Here is an 18,055-nt window from a genome sequence, read left to right as displayed (position 1 = left end):
AACACTCCCTCTCAGTAAGAAAGGGATTATCAACCACCCCTATCCTGCACCTATGGAATGTACTGTATGAAACACCTTTCATTTTTGTTGTTTCTACTACAACATTTGCAACTAAGAAGCATCCAAAAAAAATTTATTGAATCAACTGTGTCTAAAACTATCTACTAGGGAAATTGTGTTGTTGTTCACTCTACTACTAAGCCTCCTACTATGTTTTCAACACTCCTCTACACTCAACAGTATATGAATGACATTTATCCTCCTGGTAATGAATATTGTGGGCCCCCAAGCAAGCAAATGATCCATGACGAGAATGCCTCAATCGACCCTACCCAAATTTCTGTAACTCTTGGACTAGGGATCTACATCACTTCACCTCACTCTCAGAAGTATAGTTGTATGCATTGCAAAATATGATCTGCTCATATTGTTGTTTCTACTACTTTGTTGATTCTTCCGAGTTTCTACTACAACCACTAAATAATGATTTTTATCTCCCCAGATCTTGAAGTACTAGCTTCCATAGGGTTTCTCCCTCTGAAACTAACTCCCTCTGAGTTTCGATCTCCCTGTGGGAAATCTCATTGCTCCTTAATCTACCAATATCAATGATCACAACTCCTTTTTGTTCCACTAAACATTGGCTCATTTATCTTCCCACTACAATCCTTCTAGCTCCATTAAGAAGTTTTCACATAGGCTCTTCTAGATCTACCCTGAACTAGGGTTCCATAACTTTGCCTCCTAACAGCTCATTAGTTCTTCAAATATCACTATACATGACGAATTCAATGACTAGTTTCTAATGTGAATCCAGCTCTTATACCATTTAGAAATTATGATGTAGATTTGCAACTACTTATGAAATTTTCTAAATCACAACAGACAAGCCTACTCTATTGCTCCGCAGAAGTTAATTCACAATTTAGAACAAAAATCTTAGACATGCAATAAGAAATCACACACGTGCAAATAATATTTTTCCCGGGGAAAGAAAATTTCTAAAAACCCCAATGCCTTCTTGCATTAAATCATAAGAGTAGAGATGTATTACAATTTATTTTCTCAATTGTGCATAACCTATCTCTCTTCTCACTGAGAAGCACTGACCTGGACTTAGTCAATTTTTGCCTCTGCTTGAGCCCCTATTTTCTTGCGCAATTCCTGAGGAAATGGGACCCTATTAATTAGGAATTTCCTCCAAAATGCTTGCGTAATTCCTCAAGGTTGATCACCTCACCAATACAATGAACTATACACTCAATCTAGTATATAATTAATTATACACTGCCTTGGAAACTCCACCACAGCTAGGAAACTCGTATTACTTTCTATGCATGAGCTAATTATTAGATGATTGATTAGTTAACTAGATGATCACTCATTTAGATTGATGTCCCACTACTTAATTGGCCACCAACTAGTTCTATTAACAGTTAGAACTATTTTAACTGATTACAACTGAAATTAACTCAACCTAGGCTCCTAAAATTTAGGAATCACTACATACAAATGAACTTCATGCCCCTAACTCGAATTAATTGATTTAACTAAGTGAAAAGTGCCATGTCAACTTAGATAACTACTCCAAGTTGTTTGTTGATGTGGAATTTCGATTTTTATCAATTTAATCAAGGCAAAATCAAATTGAGAATTTATTGCTTCATTTTTCAACAGATCTGTGGTTAAGATGGATCTACACTGGTTCATATTTTTGAAATGAAACATATCAACTTCATATTAAGAATTGAATGAATTCACAACTCCCTCTTATTAGGAATTAATTGAATTTTTTTACTTGTAATCATTGTTTCTCTATATATATCAAGTTGATATAAAAGGTGGGAATTTAAATATATTTAAAAAATAAAATAATTACATGTCTTCCTTACACTAGAAAGTGAAAATCTAAGATTTTTTTTAAACTTTAATTACTTTATTCCTTTATACAAATTTGATATAAAATTATATTACCTCAGGTATACATCAAAATATTTTACTTATGAATGAGAGTGAAATGTTTTTTTTCTTATATATAGAATATCACATGTCAAATCTATGTTAAGCATAGAAGGAATAACACATTTACTTCATACTAGGTTGTAATATCAACTAATGGATCGAGGGACCACAAGAAGAGTGACATTGTTTACTTTTTACAACGCTTTTAATTAAAAATAACCAAATATGTATATTTATTTTTGTTTTTAATTTTAGCCAACATTTAACATAAGTCCATTCCACATAAGGGATAGCTCAAATGGTCGAGTTCCCGTTGATAGTACTCTCCCGGTTTGGGAGGTGGGTCAAATCTTCGATTAATCTATGCAGTTCCCTTCGGGTGGAGCTCCGATTATCTATGACGTTAGCGGCCCACCTTGGTGCCCCGTGAACCACACAGAAAAAAAAAAAAAAAAAGTCCATTCCACATATGATTTATCAAAATGGTGATTGTGTGAACAGTTAGGATTCTTAGCTTGGAATGTGTTGTCATAGGCCAAGATATTTGCAGAAGACAAGGGCTCTTAATGGAGAATGATTTGTTCTCCTCCAGGGTGTTGGACGAAGGTGAAATAGGGTTCATTCGTGGGTTTTACGATCACCTATCAATGGAAAGTTATTTAAATCTTATGTGGATGAAAGTTGGCTCTGTTGATGGAGCCCCTTGTACATTACGGCTCAAATTTTGGTTGGAGCCAAGGAGACATGGTAGCAAATGGAGGATGGTTTTCGAGGGGTTAGAATGGGAAATTTAGCAAAAGATATGATGCCCTTTTTTTTCAAGTGGAAAGTGTAGGGTCTAGTAGAAGGGGTGCATTGTGGGTCAAGTGGCAGTTTCTAGGCAGTTCTGGAGGTCTTCGCTCTCATATGGACCTTAGAGAGTACAAAATACAAGTATGGGGAGTTGGCCTTCAAACTGTTTGACAGAATTCTAGTCCCAGATTCTCTTGGGGGAATGTGTTGGCATGCAAAATGTTTTTTTTAATTCTTCAGCCAAACTTGGTCCCTGGGTCTATTTTGAATTCTCTAAAAATATTTTTGAAGATGGATTTTGTGTATCTAGCGCCATATTGTATCCTTTTAAGGTCTATGTTACCACCCTCCTCCCACACTTACCCAATTTCATTGATCCAACAGGGTAAATATGTGACGAAGAGTTACTATGATATCACTCAACCTCCTAGGTACAGTTAAGGAAGTGGAATCATCCAACCAAGACTTTACTGACCTCCCTCAGGAGCTAAGGAGCCCCAGAAGCTAAACAACCAATCCAGGTGCCTAGACCCAGAGCTAGACTACTTTTTCACTGACATGGACTCCAAATCTCTTGCATAACAAGGAAAACTAGTGACTATAAGCCTCCAATCACGTGGATAACCCTGTCTCCAGTGGCTGTAGTCTAAATTACCTAGTTTTGTGCATGCAACCCCGAGATTTGAACCACTTATTCAGGGCTAGGATCTAGACCTCTACCCATAACTTGATAAAACTTTTCAAAATTATGAATGACACAAGGACAAAGACATTAATGCAAAACTTATACAAGAACATATCCTAACAAGGCCTAACTGAGACAGGTATTTTGTCAAACACATAGTGAAGATGTAGTCTATATATCTAAACATAGGGGGTCTCATACTTATCTGAAAATCATCAATATTTTTTCATGCCCTCTCACAATAATTGAATTATCATCTATTAGCTCATACATTCATTAACAATTCATTTACTAATCAAAACATGGTGAAATTTGTAACTAAAGTCTGTCATTAAACCATGCTTATAACCAGCATATAGCTAGAATAATAACAATGATAGAACAATCATGAAAGCCACATATTAAAAGGTATACACACTCATGAAATGTAAGAGGGGAAGAGCTCTTATTAACATCTGAAAATCCAACCAAGTCAGGGACTTCCATGTACCACCCGACCATAGATTGGGTTGAACCAAATCTTTCTTTCAACCAATCACCCTCGTGCCATATTCCAAGCATGAATGTAGGGCTCACAACATAACAACCAAGTCTTCCTCATGCTTTACCGTAATCCCACCAAAACGGGTCAAGGGACTCCTAGACCCAAAACCATCACTTATACAACCAATATTTACTGCAATCTAGCCATTACTGATCAAGGAATTCCTAGGCCCAAACAAAAACATACACTATCAGGCTTTATTGCAATCCCACAAAAACCGGTCAAGGGATCACTAGGCCATAAACAAGCTTTGATGCCTCCAGCTTTATTCACCAATACCTTGAGGAATTTTCCTATCTCCATCCTCAGGATTTATCACAATCCCGCCATTACTGGTCAAGGGATTCTTGGGCACTTGGGAAATTTCCTTGAGACCACATCACCTGGTTCTAAAACCATCTGGCAATCCAAAGCTCAACCAAATGAAAGAACCCCATCATGCCATGGATATCTAGAATTGGAAAGGAAAAATGAAAACCACTTTCACAACCGAAAAATCCCATGTCAATGACAACAAGAGAACCAAATACACACATGTTACCAATCATATCCAAACTAGCAAGGAAATCATACATGAAACTATGTACCTGCAAGTAATCTCGTTGTAGCCACTTCATCCAACTCTTCCTTGCTTGACCCTTTCTTTCCTTTGCTTTCTTGTCCTTCATTTCCTTCATCTTGTTGAAAAAAAATTAACTATGTTCGGTATTTATACATGTAATTTTGATCTTTGTACCTGTCAAGAAAAATAAATATTATTTTCGTAAATTATAAGAATGAGTTTCTTGCTCATTCCATAGGTCAAGTAAATTCAAAGCGTCAAATATATGTGTAAGGAGCTCTTCTTGAGCCTTCATGTAATGTATATGGGTCAACCAAATGTATAAGAACAACCCTCCAAGACCAACACAATCCTCTTAAAGACAAGCAAGCAAAACGATGAAAAAGCACAGTCAAGTCGGCCAGCAAAAGAAGTAAAAGGGAGTCATGTCAGCTCACAAGATGAGACACATCAGTTCATAGGTCCATGTTGGCTTGAATACATGGTCAAACACCTATAAATTGGCAACTTAAGTCACCACAAAAATATAGAACAGAATCTCGCATTCTCTCTAAAATAACTCGAATAAGAACAGGATCTACAATTTTGCATGTCTTGAAGAAGCAAACTCTCGGATGGGATAGTTAGGAGCAAAATCTCAGTGATAAGGCATAGTGATACCTTCACATTCCACTCTGAAATCTCGGTCAAGCTCAAGGTGTTAATCTCGAATGGATACAGGACTATGTCTCTTCACATAAGGCATCATACTTGGATGGCATGGCAGTGATCTCAGATAAGTGTTATTGTAATGGTTACATTCTTGGCATAAGTCTAAAGATAAAGGTCTTGGTGCTACTCTTTGCAGTCATAACATTAAGCATAGTTATGATCTCAATGGTTTTTTTCTCTCAAGGATTTAATCTCATCATAGACACCTCATCTACATAATTATGATCTTGATAAGCAACAAATAACTAAGTAATGATAGAGATATGGTGAAACAGTCTTGTTCTCATGAATATCTCAGTGATGTTGCAACATTAATGGATGTCTAGTGATGTAGTGATGGTGATAATCTTAGCATTATGAAGAAGAGAATTGGTGGCTTGGTCTTGAGTGGCACAGTTAGTCAAAATGCATGGTCTTGATGTTTACCAATTGGAATCTCTATAAGAAGAATTGTGTGAAAGTTTTCCTCTCTAAGAGGGAGAGGTTTTGGCCCTGGCAGAATGCCAACGTCTTGTGTTCTTGTCTCTTTGTTATGATAGCTATTTAATGATCTAAAGAAGACACACTAATGTTAAAGAATATACTAACAATTTTAGCATTAATAGTTATCATGTAAAAGAAGAATCTCATTAACCTCATGCCCCAGATCCTTCAACACATCTCTCCAATGCTAGAGTGCTCCAAGAATGCTCTAAGTGTGCAAGAGAATGAGAGAATAGAGAGAGAGAGCTCCAAAACTAAACTGACAAAAGGTTGTTAAATGATCATCAATAGCCTTTTATTTTCTTCAATATCCTATATTTTCCTTCATTTTCCTCCTCACATGAAACCTATGACCTTTCACCTTCCTTTTCTTCTATTTTCCATTATTTTCATAAATAAATGCCAATTAATGCCTCTTTTCCTTTTCAATGCCTTTGCCAATTTCCTTAGCCATAATAAACCAAATGAACACCCACTAGGATGTTTTTCCCAACATTCAGCTTGGAATAAATGTCCCGTGACCTTGGTCTTATTTTTCCATTATTAACTTTATTACATGGATCTTTAATTGTGGTTGTTACAATTTGGATTTGGGGATGGTGAGATTAAAAAATTCACAATCTTTGTTAAAACTATTTATGGAAAGTCACTATGCTTAAGGGTTAGTGATGGGGATTTGGTTTAATTACTTGAAGATAACATATAAAATCTGACTGGATTACTTGTGGAAGTGATAGTGCTCCTCTTCAAAGGGAGGAAATTAAAATCAACAAAGGAACTCATAGAATATGTTATTGAGAAATATTCTTATATTTTCCTCTTTTCATGCTTGAAAGGAGGTACCGAAGGAGATGGAGCATCTTTGGCATCAAAACCCCTGTCATTCAAAAATGTTATTAATCCAAGTTACAATTCCCAAATTCCCAAGGAACTCTCAGGCCAAGCTTTTGTGGTGGAACATTCCTCTGACACCCAACCCTTGAGGTCAACAAGTTATTTAACAGAATCAAGATAACCTATTAAGAAAAGCAAGCATTCATATGCCAGTTCAATGGATTTTTGCCTAAATCTAATGCTTTCCAAGATTGGTTCCATCAAAATTGGATCTAAAATTTAGAATTTGTATTCTGCTTTAAAGGTTATTTTTGTGGTAGTGATTAAGGATCTCGAAGATCGGAAGATAATTTTCAACCAAGGGCCCTAGTTCTAGGGTTGTGTTGGTCTTTCGATTCAGCGTTGGTTCCGAAAGTTCAACCCTCTCTCCATGAAATATTTGGCTACTACGGTATGGGTAAGACTCCCAAACTTACCCCTCCAGTGGATTCGGCCATATTTTCTCGAGAGCATCGGAAACGCAATTGGACTCTTCATTAAAGTGGATAGTGAAAGAATGGAAAATGGGTTCATTTATTTTGTATACACTTGTGTCGAATTGGATTTGAGTGAAGGATTAATAGACAAAATCATTCTTAAGTGTACTATTAAGGAATACCTTAAGCCTTTATATTATGAAAACATCACTTTTATATGCAATTTTTTTCAGCATCCTAAACATCTTCATAACACTTTCCCTTTCTCAAAAGGGCCAACCACTTCAAAGACACTAAAAAGCCAAATCATGGGTGGAGGGATGAGAGGGAGGCATCAAGTTCCAATAACTCAGTAAGCCAAAAGAGGGAATGATCCCAATGATAGAAGAAAAAACCTATCAATTCAGTTGCTCAAGATCCAGTTCAAACCCTTGTAGTTCTGCATCATTCCTCGCTAGAGGGGAATAATTTGGAAAAGGGAAAGGAAACTTCTTTAGAAATAATTGTCTATAACCAGTGGGAAGAAGTGTACCCATGAGTCTGATCATTCAGACAGTGATAAAGATATGTCATGTTCTATTGTGCTAGTGGAGATGGAGATCTCTCAGAAAAATGAGGAGATGACCTTATCCTTAGTTGTAACTGATAAATATGTTGGTTAGGTATATGTTCATAGGATAAAGGGGAAAAAAATCCTATGAATAAGTTTTGGGTGTGACAACAAATATGTTTTAAATGTTCTAAGTATATTTGGTTTTCAGATGTAAGTTTGTGTTTTTCTGATATAATTGATTTTAATTTACAAATATATATATAACCAACATTTTTTAGCGAATATTTTATTTTTATTTTAAAAGGGACACGTGCTCCCTCCATGTTGAGCATGAAAGTAATTAAACATGTCCATCATATTGGGTCGTAGAATGCATTTCTTGGTGCAATAAATTATTTATTTAATAATAGTTTCCTTCACTTGCCTTAAAAATGAAAGTTGTGTGGGATTGGAGAGTTGTTTGCTTGATTTGGGTGTATAAAGAACAAATTGAAAGATAGGAAACCAAATGGAACACATATAAACACACAAAACATAGTAGAGAAAAAATAATATATTGAATACTCAACTTCTATTAATGAAAAAAATAACAGAGCATTATATAACACAAACTGGCCAGATTGGTGGTAGCTTATCTCTAAAGAGAAAAAGATGGTGGCTATGCTCGTTCACAAAAATATATTACAAGAGACCGCAAAGTGGACTTTTAACATAAAGAAATAAATCTAAAGGTTCATAACCCTAGCTAAAATTTTTGTGGGACCCAACACTGTTAGTTGATATTTCAATTTTCCAAGGGTGTAACTTTTGCATACAACCTATGTTTGGGGTGCATAGTAGATTATTAAAGATCCAATTGAGAAGTACAATTATAGGTCCTTGGATCGCCATAAAACATCATTTATCGCCTCAAAATAGCCCCAAAATTTTAGGACCAAAAAATCATAACAAAAAATTCCAAGATGGAGAACCATGTTGATTCAGTGGATAAGGTATACGGCCACCAATATCCACCTAGATCATTCCTTCCCCCTAAAGAAGTAATAATCCCCATTACATTAAGTTCCTAGAAGGGATGGGGAAACTTTTGTTAAATTTGAATCCTAATGAGACACTTTCTTTGCTAAAGAAGTTATCATGCTGTAAAAACCTAATAGAGTGGAATGTTATGCTAGCAGATGGCCTTCATTTTGATCTCCATGATCCAATCCCCAGTCACTTTCTTAATGCAATTGAGATTAAGTTCTATAGGGGCCAAGTGCCTGCCACCTTTGAGGTGTCCAATAGAGGTGGGAAATTTGGTCAGAGTAACTCCATATTAAATATTGGGTGTAAGCTAAGGAAAGGAGGAATAAAAACTTTAAAACGATTTTCACCCATAGCCTTTATAATTGTGAAACGACCATATTAGAGTGGTATGAACTTCCTTTCGAGACATATGAGGTGATTTTTCTAAAAATGAAACCACTCCTTAATAAGAAACTTAAAACTTGTGTGAAACTCGATGTTGGTCATGTCACTACTTGTACTTTCCATTAACCTTCTGCAAGATACCATGCATTTTTTGCCTCATCTTGAGTGTGGGGGACTCTACTGGTGAACATGAAATGGGAAAAGATACATTTATGGGTGCTAATGGTTGGAACCCCATGCACATCCCATAGGGGATATGGAAAATAGATCCATGGAGAGATATGTTATAAATAAGTTGAACATATGGAAGACCTTGGAATCCCATGAACATGGATGTTTAGAGTTGTACATGTGTGGGATATGCACAACCATATAGTTGACCACTTTTGTTTATCCATATGTTTGGGGATAGTAAAATATTTTAGAGTATTGTAAGATGTGTCATGACAAACTATTCCAACGGAATATTCACATCATTTTACATGTCATATTGGAATTAAAGCAATTTTATTTTGGTTTTTTGGGAAATTATATGATTGTTGGCTTAGTGGGTCCTGACCCAGGTTTAGAGTTAATTGCGCCAAACAAAACCCTACACTACTGGCCCTTTTGACATCAACCCATGTATCACAGACTAAAGTCTCACCCGAAGCAGTATGGGGGGATGTTGGAACCAAGTTTCCGCATCTAGAGATCAGTGTGATGCCTTTTTACGCCCTAGACCTACCTCCGAGTAGATATATAAGGCCTTAGGGCTTGGTACTGCAACTTCCTTTGAATAGCCCCTAGACCTTCGCGAAGGTCTACGACTAGCTTTTGCAGACCCTGAACAGATTACTTAGCTACTTACGTGCACCATAAATTATCCTTAAAACAGCATTTACTCAGACCTACCTAAGTTCTCGATAAACATAACAGAATGTATTGTGATCTTCGCTAACACAATGTATTGTGATCTTCGCATACTTACTTAACATGTATTGCATTCAATTAATAATACATATCCAGTATATTCGCGCACCAATACATCAATATTTCATAAAGACGTTATTTCATCATAGCATATATCACAATCTTAAATCAAAGAAGTAAACAGATAAAACACATGAATTTCTTCCAAAAATCTTCTTTATTGATCTTTAGTATAAAGTGACAAACTCAAAAACTTCCCTGCACACTCATCTGCAGGAGTCCATGCACTCAGCTGCGGATACTACTCTAGGCCTCTGTGCACTCAACTACAGGGGTCCACCCACTCAGCTACGGATACTACTCTAGGCCTTTGGGCACTCAGTTGCAAAGCCTTTTTCCCCTCTAAGACTTACTTCTCTACACTAAATCCCTAATACTCCTTTCGTCATACCCATAGAAAAAGACATAGATCTCCCTTAGACTCTCTAAGACACACCTATTTATACAATCCCATGGTCCACGAACCATGGGTAGATCTCAAAAACTGACTCAAATTTACATAAATGAGGGTAAAAACCCTTTTTTTCTCCTAACTAACTACGTGCTCGGCATCCACAATTTGCGGAGACTTTACATATTTTCATCAAAATTGTCAACAAAACTTGGGTTTTTACCCCAAAACTAACCTAGGGGACCCTATCCTAATAGGCTCCCAACACAAAGCTCATGAATCACCCTCGAGTCACTTGGCCAGCACGGTGCTTTTGCTGTGAAGATCCCCTAGCTCCACCTACACAGCTGCTACTTCAATAGCACTCTGTGTAACTTCCTTCTTTACTTGTTCAGTGAGCTGCTCCGTAGTTGGTCCTTCATTGGCCAACTTAATCTTTTGCTGTGTGAGTTGCAAGTTCGTCAGCGTCTCCTAGATGTTGTTTGAGACTTGGTAGGCTTCTTCCAACCAAGGACCCAACCTGGCCTTAAGCAAGGCCTCTTTTTTCTAAGTTGCTTCCACCTCTGTGAGGAGCTACTTCCCTTCATACAACTTGGCGAGGCATTGCACTGCAACACTTGAGCATGTCATCTCCCTAACCTTGTCATACTGTTGTTGGAGCTTGCGGATCTCTGTATTTAATTTTTGCAGGTTGGCGTCTTCCTGCAGGATCGTCACCAACTCCATCACTTGTTTAAACAAGGTTGTGCAGCCAAATATTGCGGCATCCACAGTAGCCATCCCTTCCTTGATGGTGGCTCTGCGCTATTCCCTAACCTTCAGCAGAGTCAAAGGTTGTGACTTGAGTTATAGCTCCATGATTTTCATGTTGAGTTCAAATTGAACTCTCGCAACTTCCTCCTTTGCCTCGCAGATGCATGTAGCTAGTTTTTGGATCTTAACCTCTGGTTGTGCGTCCTCAGGAATGTGCAACTCTGGCATTATTCTGCACGCCTCTACAATCGCGGCTACCAACTAGGAGCTCTACGCCTCGATAGTATCCCTATCTTTCAAGGCTTGCATCTTCTCGATGAACATTTGTTCATTGTTCATTTGTACTCACTTATTAAACTGAGAGTGCGTTGCTCCCGAGCTCTCAGTTTAACTATTGCTCCTGCCTGTAGCGCATGAAGAAATTTGCTAGGGAGTGCTGCAATATTTAGGCCAATGTTCTTAAGGGTACTAATGATGATCTTATCATCAGCCGATTCTGCACCCATGGATCCCTCTGGCAGAGCAACTGTTCTAAGATCCATTGTTTGTACCAGTTCGGAAGCCTAACTTGTCCCTAGTGCCAAGCTCATCTGCGCGGCACTTACCTAACCTGCGCCCACCTGTATTCTGCTAGTTTGGATTTGTAGTTCACGCAAATCCTTCTAGACATGTCCTAGTGAATGAACGTAATTTTGCTCAAATTGTTGTAATATTTCAGTTGTACTGCCGCGCACTTTTCCACTGATTTCATCGAGATTTCCCTCTGTCAAGGTGATGGGATCCACCTGCATTTTAGCCGACTTCTTCTTCTTGCAGGAATCCTCCTATTGTTGTTCTTTGTGCTTCCTTAAACGAAATGGGGTGCTCTTCCCCTCATCGTCACCACTCCCTTGCACAGACTTCTCCTCTTCCTTGATTTTGGGCGAAGGATATTTGTCGATGTGCTCACAATTGTGATGTTCTTATTCAGCTTATTCCTTTGTAGTGCGCTCTTTTTCCATTTGTTCCTTCTCTTCAGCTTCCTTCTTCCATTGCGCAGTAAACTTTTGTGCCACCTGTTTGGTTGCATCCTCTCGTTTCTTCTCAGCTGAGCTCCCCGCACCTTTGCTATACCCTACATCTAAGTTGGATGGGGAGTGCCAATCTACCGGCCAACACTTGAGCACTTCCTGTATGGCATCATCAGTGACTAAATACGGAAAATCAAAACACTTATGTTTCGGTTCCTTCCACACCTGAATGTAGACGCGGTGGAAATCTACCTTGAACATAGCATACGCGGACAGCTGCTCATATAAGGTTACGGACAACCTTGGGCACCAGTTGATGGCCATGTGTAAGCTCACTTCCATCAACACCCAGAAAATCTTCATTTTTGTGACTCGCGCGGGGTCCTTCGTGGCCCAAAGGGAGGAAATTGCGCGGCCTCCAGTAATCCTTCCTTCAATGGAGGAAAATGGCTATCCTTGGTAGCTCGCATGTGACTTGCACGATGGAGAGTAGTAGCCACGTGTAGTGGAATGGCTTTCTCTCATCCTGGTCCTCGCGACAATTTTCAAGAAGTTCACTACATAAGTACTGCAACCAGTTAAATTGCATGCCCTTTGCGCATTGTGTAGCTAATGATACCATAGGTGTCAGAACTTCATCCATGCGGCACATACTCATAACCTTTCCGGCCAATATTTGGGTGGCAATATTCACCGCAGGGATCATTGATGGATGTGATGGAATATCTGCATGGCTTCTTCTCAAGCTCAAACTTCTTTTTCATCTTCTCCACCAAGTCTCTTTCGCCTGCCTTTCCACCAAACTCCTAGGCTGGATTTAATCCCTTATGCCACAGGTGTGTGATCCTGTGGATGAACATATTTGTGATGGGTATAGGCGCACCAAGCCATAAGCACCCATAGTGCACTAGAGTAAGTAGTTGCTGCACACAGGTGGTGTTAATATTACTGCAGTGTTACTGGGGTACCCACAACAGGTTTAACAACCCGAAGTTCTCCACTCCACAGATCCGTTCAACTGACTCCAACACAGTGACACCAGAGTTTGGGTAATACACACAACTCATATAATTTTCTATTTCAAGGTGAGGGAACCTCTCATGGTCATCCAGGTCCCAATATTCCATTTTTAACAGAGCGATCCACGCCAGGCGCGGACCTTCGAAGGTTATCTTCTCTGGAAATAGGAGTGTGTGAATGAGGAACTTGTCCGAGTTTGGGTCCTTGGGGACCTTCACCTTCCCTGTTCATGGAGGGATATATTCAGGCAACTTGGTGATGGGCTCCACTCCCTCAGTGTCTATATCCTCGATGCCCTACTCATCTTCCAAATCTACAACCTTCTCAGGCTACGTGTACTTCTTTTGTGTCTGGGCGGCAGTATGCTTCCTAGGCGACTCACGTGCTGGCACCGACCTCTTTTGCTTGTCTTTCTTCTTCTTTTGGGTCTCTCACACAGGTGTAGGCTTTGGCCTAGGCGACCTCAACACCATAGGCACAGGAGTCGGGGCTTCCATGATCACTACCTCTAGAACAACTCCTTCAGAGGCAACAATTCCTCTAGTGCTTGTAGTCTTAGCGGGGTCAGGTCCTAACATGGTATCGCAAATGATTTGTTGGGTTAACTTGGGAAAATTATTGAATGAAGGGCTTGCGACCAGATCTTTGAAGAATGCAGGATTCATAAGCGACAGACAGCACAGCTCAAAAACTCTAAGGGTGCAAAGTGTTCTCTGTTGGACAAGCATGCATAATTTATGGTGAAGTTTGAATTCAAATCCGAACATTCCCCCCAAAATTCGTCCATTAGTGCTGATTTGGAGGCAGATCTTCAAAGATTTTGGCCTTAAATGTTGCCCACCTTCTCCTCTTAACCGTATCCTAGCTATCAAGTCATGAACAGTGACTTTAACAGTAACTTTCTGGCTATGTTGCGCGGTATCGTGCTTCATAGCACAGCTCCCTTCGTGTAGGTTTTGATACTGTAATGCCACCCTTTTGTGCACAGATCCCCTACCACATAGTCCCCAAAACCGAGTAGTGTAGTTTAACTTCCCGCGCTCCCTTGTAGCTGCCTGGGGCACTAAGACTCTCTTGCCATCATATAGTCATTGAGTTGGATCTCCTGTACATGGCTTGAATCGGTTTCCATTCACCTTTCCTGGAAAAGGTTCTCCGTTCAGTTTTGCGAGCTAAATTGTGCCCCCATCTGTGATCTTTTTGATGACATATGGCCCCATCCAGTGCATCTGAAACTTTCCTCGAAACTTAGCGAACTTACTATCATATAATAAGACCAAATAATTTACCTTGAATGTGCACAGCATGATGTGTCGATCATACCAAGACTTTTCACGTTCTTTCTGAACTTGCTGATGCAATCCAGCCAAGAATCTATCTTCTTCGAGCTCCATTGGTTGTGCGAGCCACTCTTCCAAGGCTCTGCAGTTCGCCATTCCTGTGAAAGCTGCTATACGGAGACTAGGAATGATATATTCCATAGGCATCACAGCTTCTACACCATAGCCTAATCGAAAAGGTGTCTGACCTGTTAGCTTTTTGCAAGTTGTCCTATATGCCCATAGTACTGCTGGTACGCGCATGTCCCAATCATTCCATTGCGCGTTGCAAATATTCATCAGTGTGTTTTCTAGGATCTTGTTAGAGGCTTCAACTATTCCATGAGCCTGAGGATGATACAGTGTACTCTTCTGTTGATAAACCTGGAACTCTTCGGTTAGCGTGCTGATCGTTTCATTAAGGAAGTGCATACCGCGATCACTCATCAACACTTTTGGGCAGCTGAATCTGGTTAACACATACTCAAACAAGAACTTTTCTATTGTGGCCCCTCTACAATCCTTCACCGGTTGTGCCTCCACCCACCTAGTTAGGTGTTATGTCGCAGTGATGATATAGTGTGCACATGTCTTCTTGCCTGGGGGATGAATCGGTCCTACAAAGTCAATTGCCTATTTTTCAAATGGTTACAGTGATACTTGAGGATTTAATGGCAGCTCGTCCCTCCATGATGGTCTACCCGTTCTCTGACATGCATCACATGCCCTACAATATGCTTTAGAATCTTTATGTAGCATAGGCCACCACATCCTCGCACGCAAAATCTTTTGCGTCGTTGCCTTTCCTACATAATGTCCTCCCGTAGCTCCTCCATGAGCTTCAGTGAGGATGTTAATTCGTTCAAAATCAGGCACATATCGTCGGAGTATCTCATCTGCACCCATATTATATAAATATCTTGCAATTACTAAGAAATCTGTCATGTGCACTTCTAACTCTTTCTTTTGTTGACTGTTGTATCCTTCTAGATTTGTCCCTGTAGTCAAAAAGTGGATAATATCGACAAAAAGGTTATCCACTACACGCACTATGAAGAGTTGTGCATCAGGCAACCCTTCCTCCAAATTAGTGGGCTCCTCTCCTGTTTCGATCCATGACAGATCATCAGGTCTTGGATTCAACCTTCTTGGCTTTACAATTACCTCAAAGTCATATTCTTGAAATAGTAGCAGCCATCTGCATATCTTCCCCCCCAACACATTCTTATTGACCAGGTATTTCAAGGCAAAATGATCTGTCTACATATTGAAATGTCTGCCCAGCAGATAGTCCCTGAAATTTTGAAGCACGTACACCATAGCCAATCCTTCACTCTCTGTCATTGAGTAATTCTTCTCAGACTTTGATAATTTCCTACTCGCAAATGCTATAGGGTGATCCATCTCTCCTTCACCAGCCTGTGTTAGCATTGCTTCCAATGCAATACACGAGGCATTAACATGCACATGGAATTCCTTTTTCTAATCCAGGAAGACCAAGATTGGCACGGGACAATCTTTTCTTTCAATACATCTAGACTGCACTGACATTCTTCATCCCAACAGCATGTAGCGTCCTTCTTCAATAGTTTCTCCATAGGCGCGGTAATTTGAGCATAAGTCTTGATGAATTCTCGATAATATCCAATATGGCCCAATGTTGCACGTAACTCTTTGACACTCCTTGGGGCCTCCAAATTTACTATCATCGTGCTCTTGGCAGGGTCCACCATCATCCCTTGCTTGCACACCACATGACCCAATAAAAATCCAAACGGGACGTAGAATAAACATTTCTTCAGGTTCAGCAAAATTTGATATCTTCGACACATATCCAACATTAAGCGTAGACTGGCTACATGGTGCTTTACTAACCCAAACATTATCCAGTCACCAAAGTATACCTCCAAGAATTTGTGAATAAATTCCTTGAATGTCGTGATGACTACGCGAGAGAATATCATCGGCACATTCTTGAGTCCAAATGGCATCACCATATATTGGAAACAACCTCATTCTGTCACGAAGGTTGTTTTGCTCCTGTCTTCTGGTGTGATATTAATCTGATGGTACCTAGAGAACCCATCAGTGAACGAGTAGGCCTCCTGCCCTCCAACATTGTCCAATACCTCATCTGTAAATGGTGTTGGAAAAGGATCATGGATGCAGGCATCGTTAATCTTTCTTAGATCTACGCAAATCCTTATTTCTCCCTTCTGTTTCTTTTCTTGGACCACCATTGGGTTCACCGAATTGGGTTCCTCCATTGGTTCGATAATGCCTACCTCAAGCATCTTGTCCAACTCCAAGCGGACCTTTTCCTTGTATTTGGGATTAAGGCGATATGTCCTTTGTTTAATAGGATTCGCATCTAGCTTTAAGGTAATTTTCATCACACCCAAGTCACCTATGATGCCTTTTAAGTCTGAAAATTTTGTAGGAAACAAATCCTAATATCCGTGAAGCAACTCAACCACTTTATCTACCATGGCATCATCCCAATAATCCCCAATCTTCACAAATTTTGGCTCTGCTTTAGTACCAATGTTCACATGCTTAGTCTTCTACAGTGTGGTGATGTCCGGATTTTCTATATGCGGAACTTCAACCTCACAGTGGCCTTCCACCTCTGGGATAATAATGTTTCTAGGATCTTCATCCTCCCCCCAGTAGTCATATTATAGCATTCTAGCACATGGCACAGCTGGGTGCTCTAATCCAGTTGAACTAATTCCAAAGGGTCCTATGGAATTCTGAAGATCACCACCTTAACCTCCTGCAGAGCTTCATCAATGATTTCAAACCCATCCTCAAAACTGAAGGTCATCAAGAATCCTTCCCTTAATATATCCCACTCCGTGGTGCCATGGTAGTGCTCTGTTTCCAGGTACCAATTCATGGGGATTATATCCAAAGTATTACATAATAAGTGCACCCATTATGGTTGTGGCTCTGTCCCGTAGACTTTAGTCCATTTTTCCAAATGATCGCACGGATCATTTCTCCCATCATATTTCTCAGTTAATCACACTTTAGGACGAACAAATCACAACCTCATCATCCTCCTGTAATCTTGCCATTCATCAAAGTTGTCCTTGTGCGTACCCCACCATCGTGCGGGCATAGCACCAAATCCAACACTTGAAAGCGATGATCCTCAAGGACTTATATTTCAAAAGCATCCAAAAACTTATTTACATCAGTTAAACCATCGTAATAAGGTAAATTTTTTGCGTTCGATGAAACACAATGCAATGATTTAGTCATCATGTTGTAGCGCAGTGTAGATACTTCATGTAGCCTATTTTTCCAATGCTCCAACTCTTCATCTAAATCTAAGGTACAAGAGCTCTCGCGATCCCATGCAATCTTTCCATCAGTTGTCAGATTAATCCAGTGTTGGTCTTGCGCTGTAATTTTGTAGATTTGATGCAAATCATCATCACTTTCTTCATAGTCACAGACCGGTTCAGTATAGCGTGGTCCTTCTACAGGGTCCAACGGTACTACAACATGGAGCAATTTCCTTTCAAACGACATTGTCTGCTTCTTCAAGTTTATGACTCCATTCATAT

The 18,055-nt window shown here is 39.6% G+C and overlaps 1 protein-coding gene across 1 annotated transcript; it reads right to left on the bottom strand.

The window, feature by feature from the left end:
• Positions 1 to 14,067: 14,067 nt before the first annotated feature.
• On the bottom strand, positions 14,068 to 14,744 carry LOC149228835 (uncharacterized). Its single transcript, XM_089380877.1, has 2 exons — positions 14,451 to 14,744; positions 14,068 to 14,154 (listed from the first exon to the last, which is right to left on the bottom strand). Exons 1-2 carry the CDS (start codon positions 14,742 to 14,744, stop codon positions 14,068 to 14,070), a joined length of 381 nt encoding a protein of 126 aa, XP_089237003.1.
• Positions 14,745 to 18,055: the final 3,311 nt, after the last annotated feature.

Source organism: Pinus tabuliformis, chromosome J (assembly GCF_031772625.1).
Source record: "Pinus tabuliformis cultivar Carrire ecotype Pingquan chromosome J, CPIR1, whole genome shotgun sequence".
In the NCBI taxonomy this organism is placed as follows: domain Eukaryota; kingdom Viridiplantae; phylum Streptophyta; class Pinopsida; order Pinales; family Pinaceae; genus Pinus; species Pinus tabuliformis.
Note: the sequence above shows the minus strand (reverse complement) of the source record. Positions and strands in the feature narration are given on the sequence as shown.

What these genes read in the sequence shown, in the direction of transcription:
- LOC149228835 (XM_089380877.1), bottom strand. Translation starts at nt 14,744, where the DNA reads ATGCGCGTACCAGCAGTACTATGGGCATATAGGACAACTTGCAAAAAG. An exon ending in TCATGCTGTGCACATTCAAG is followed by an intron (nt 14,155 to 14,450) that starts GTAAATTATTTG and finishes ACTATGTGGTAG; the next exon opens with GGGATCTGTGCACAAAAGGG.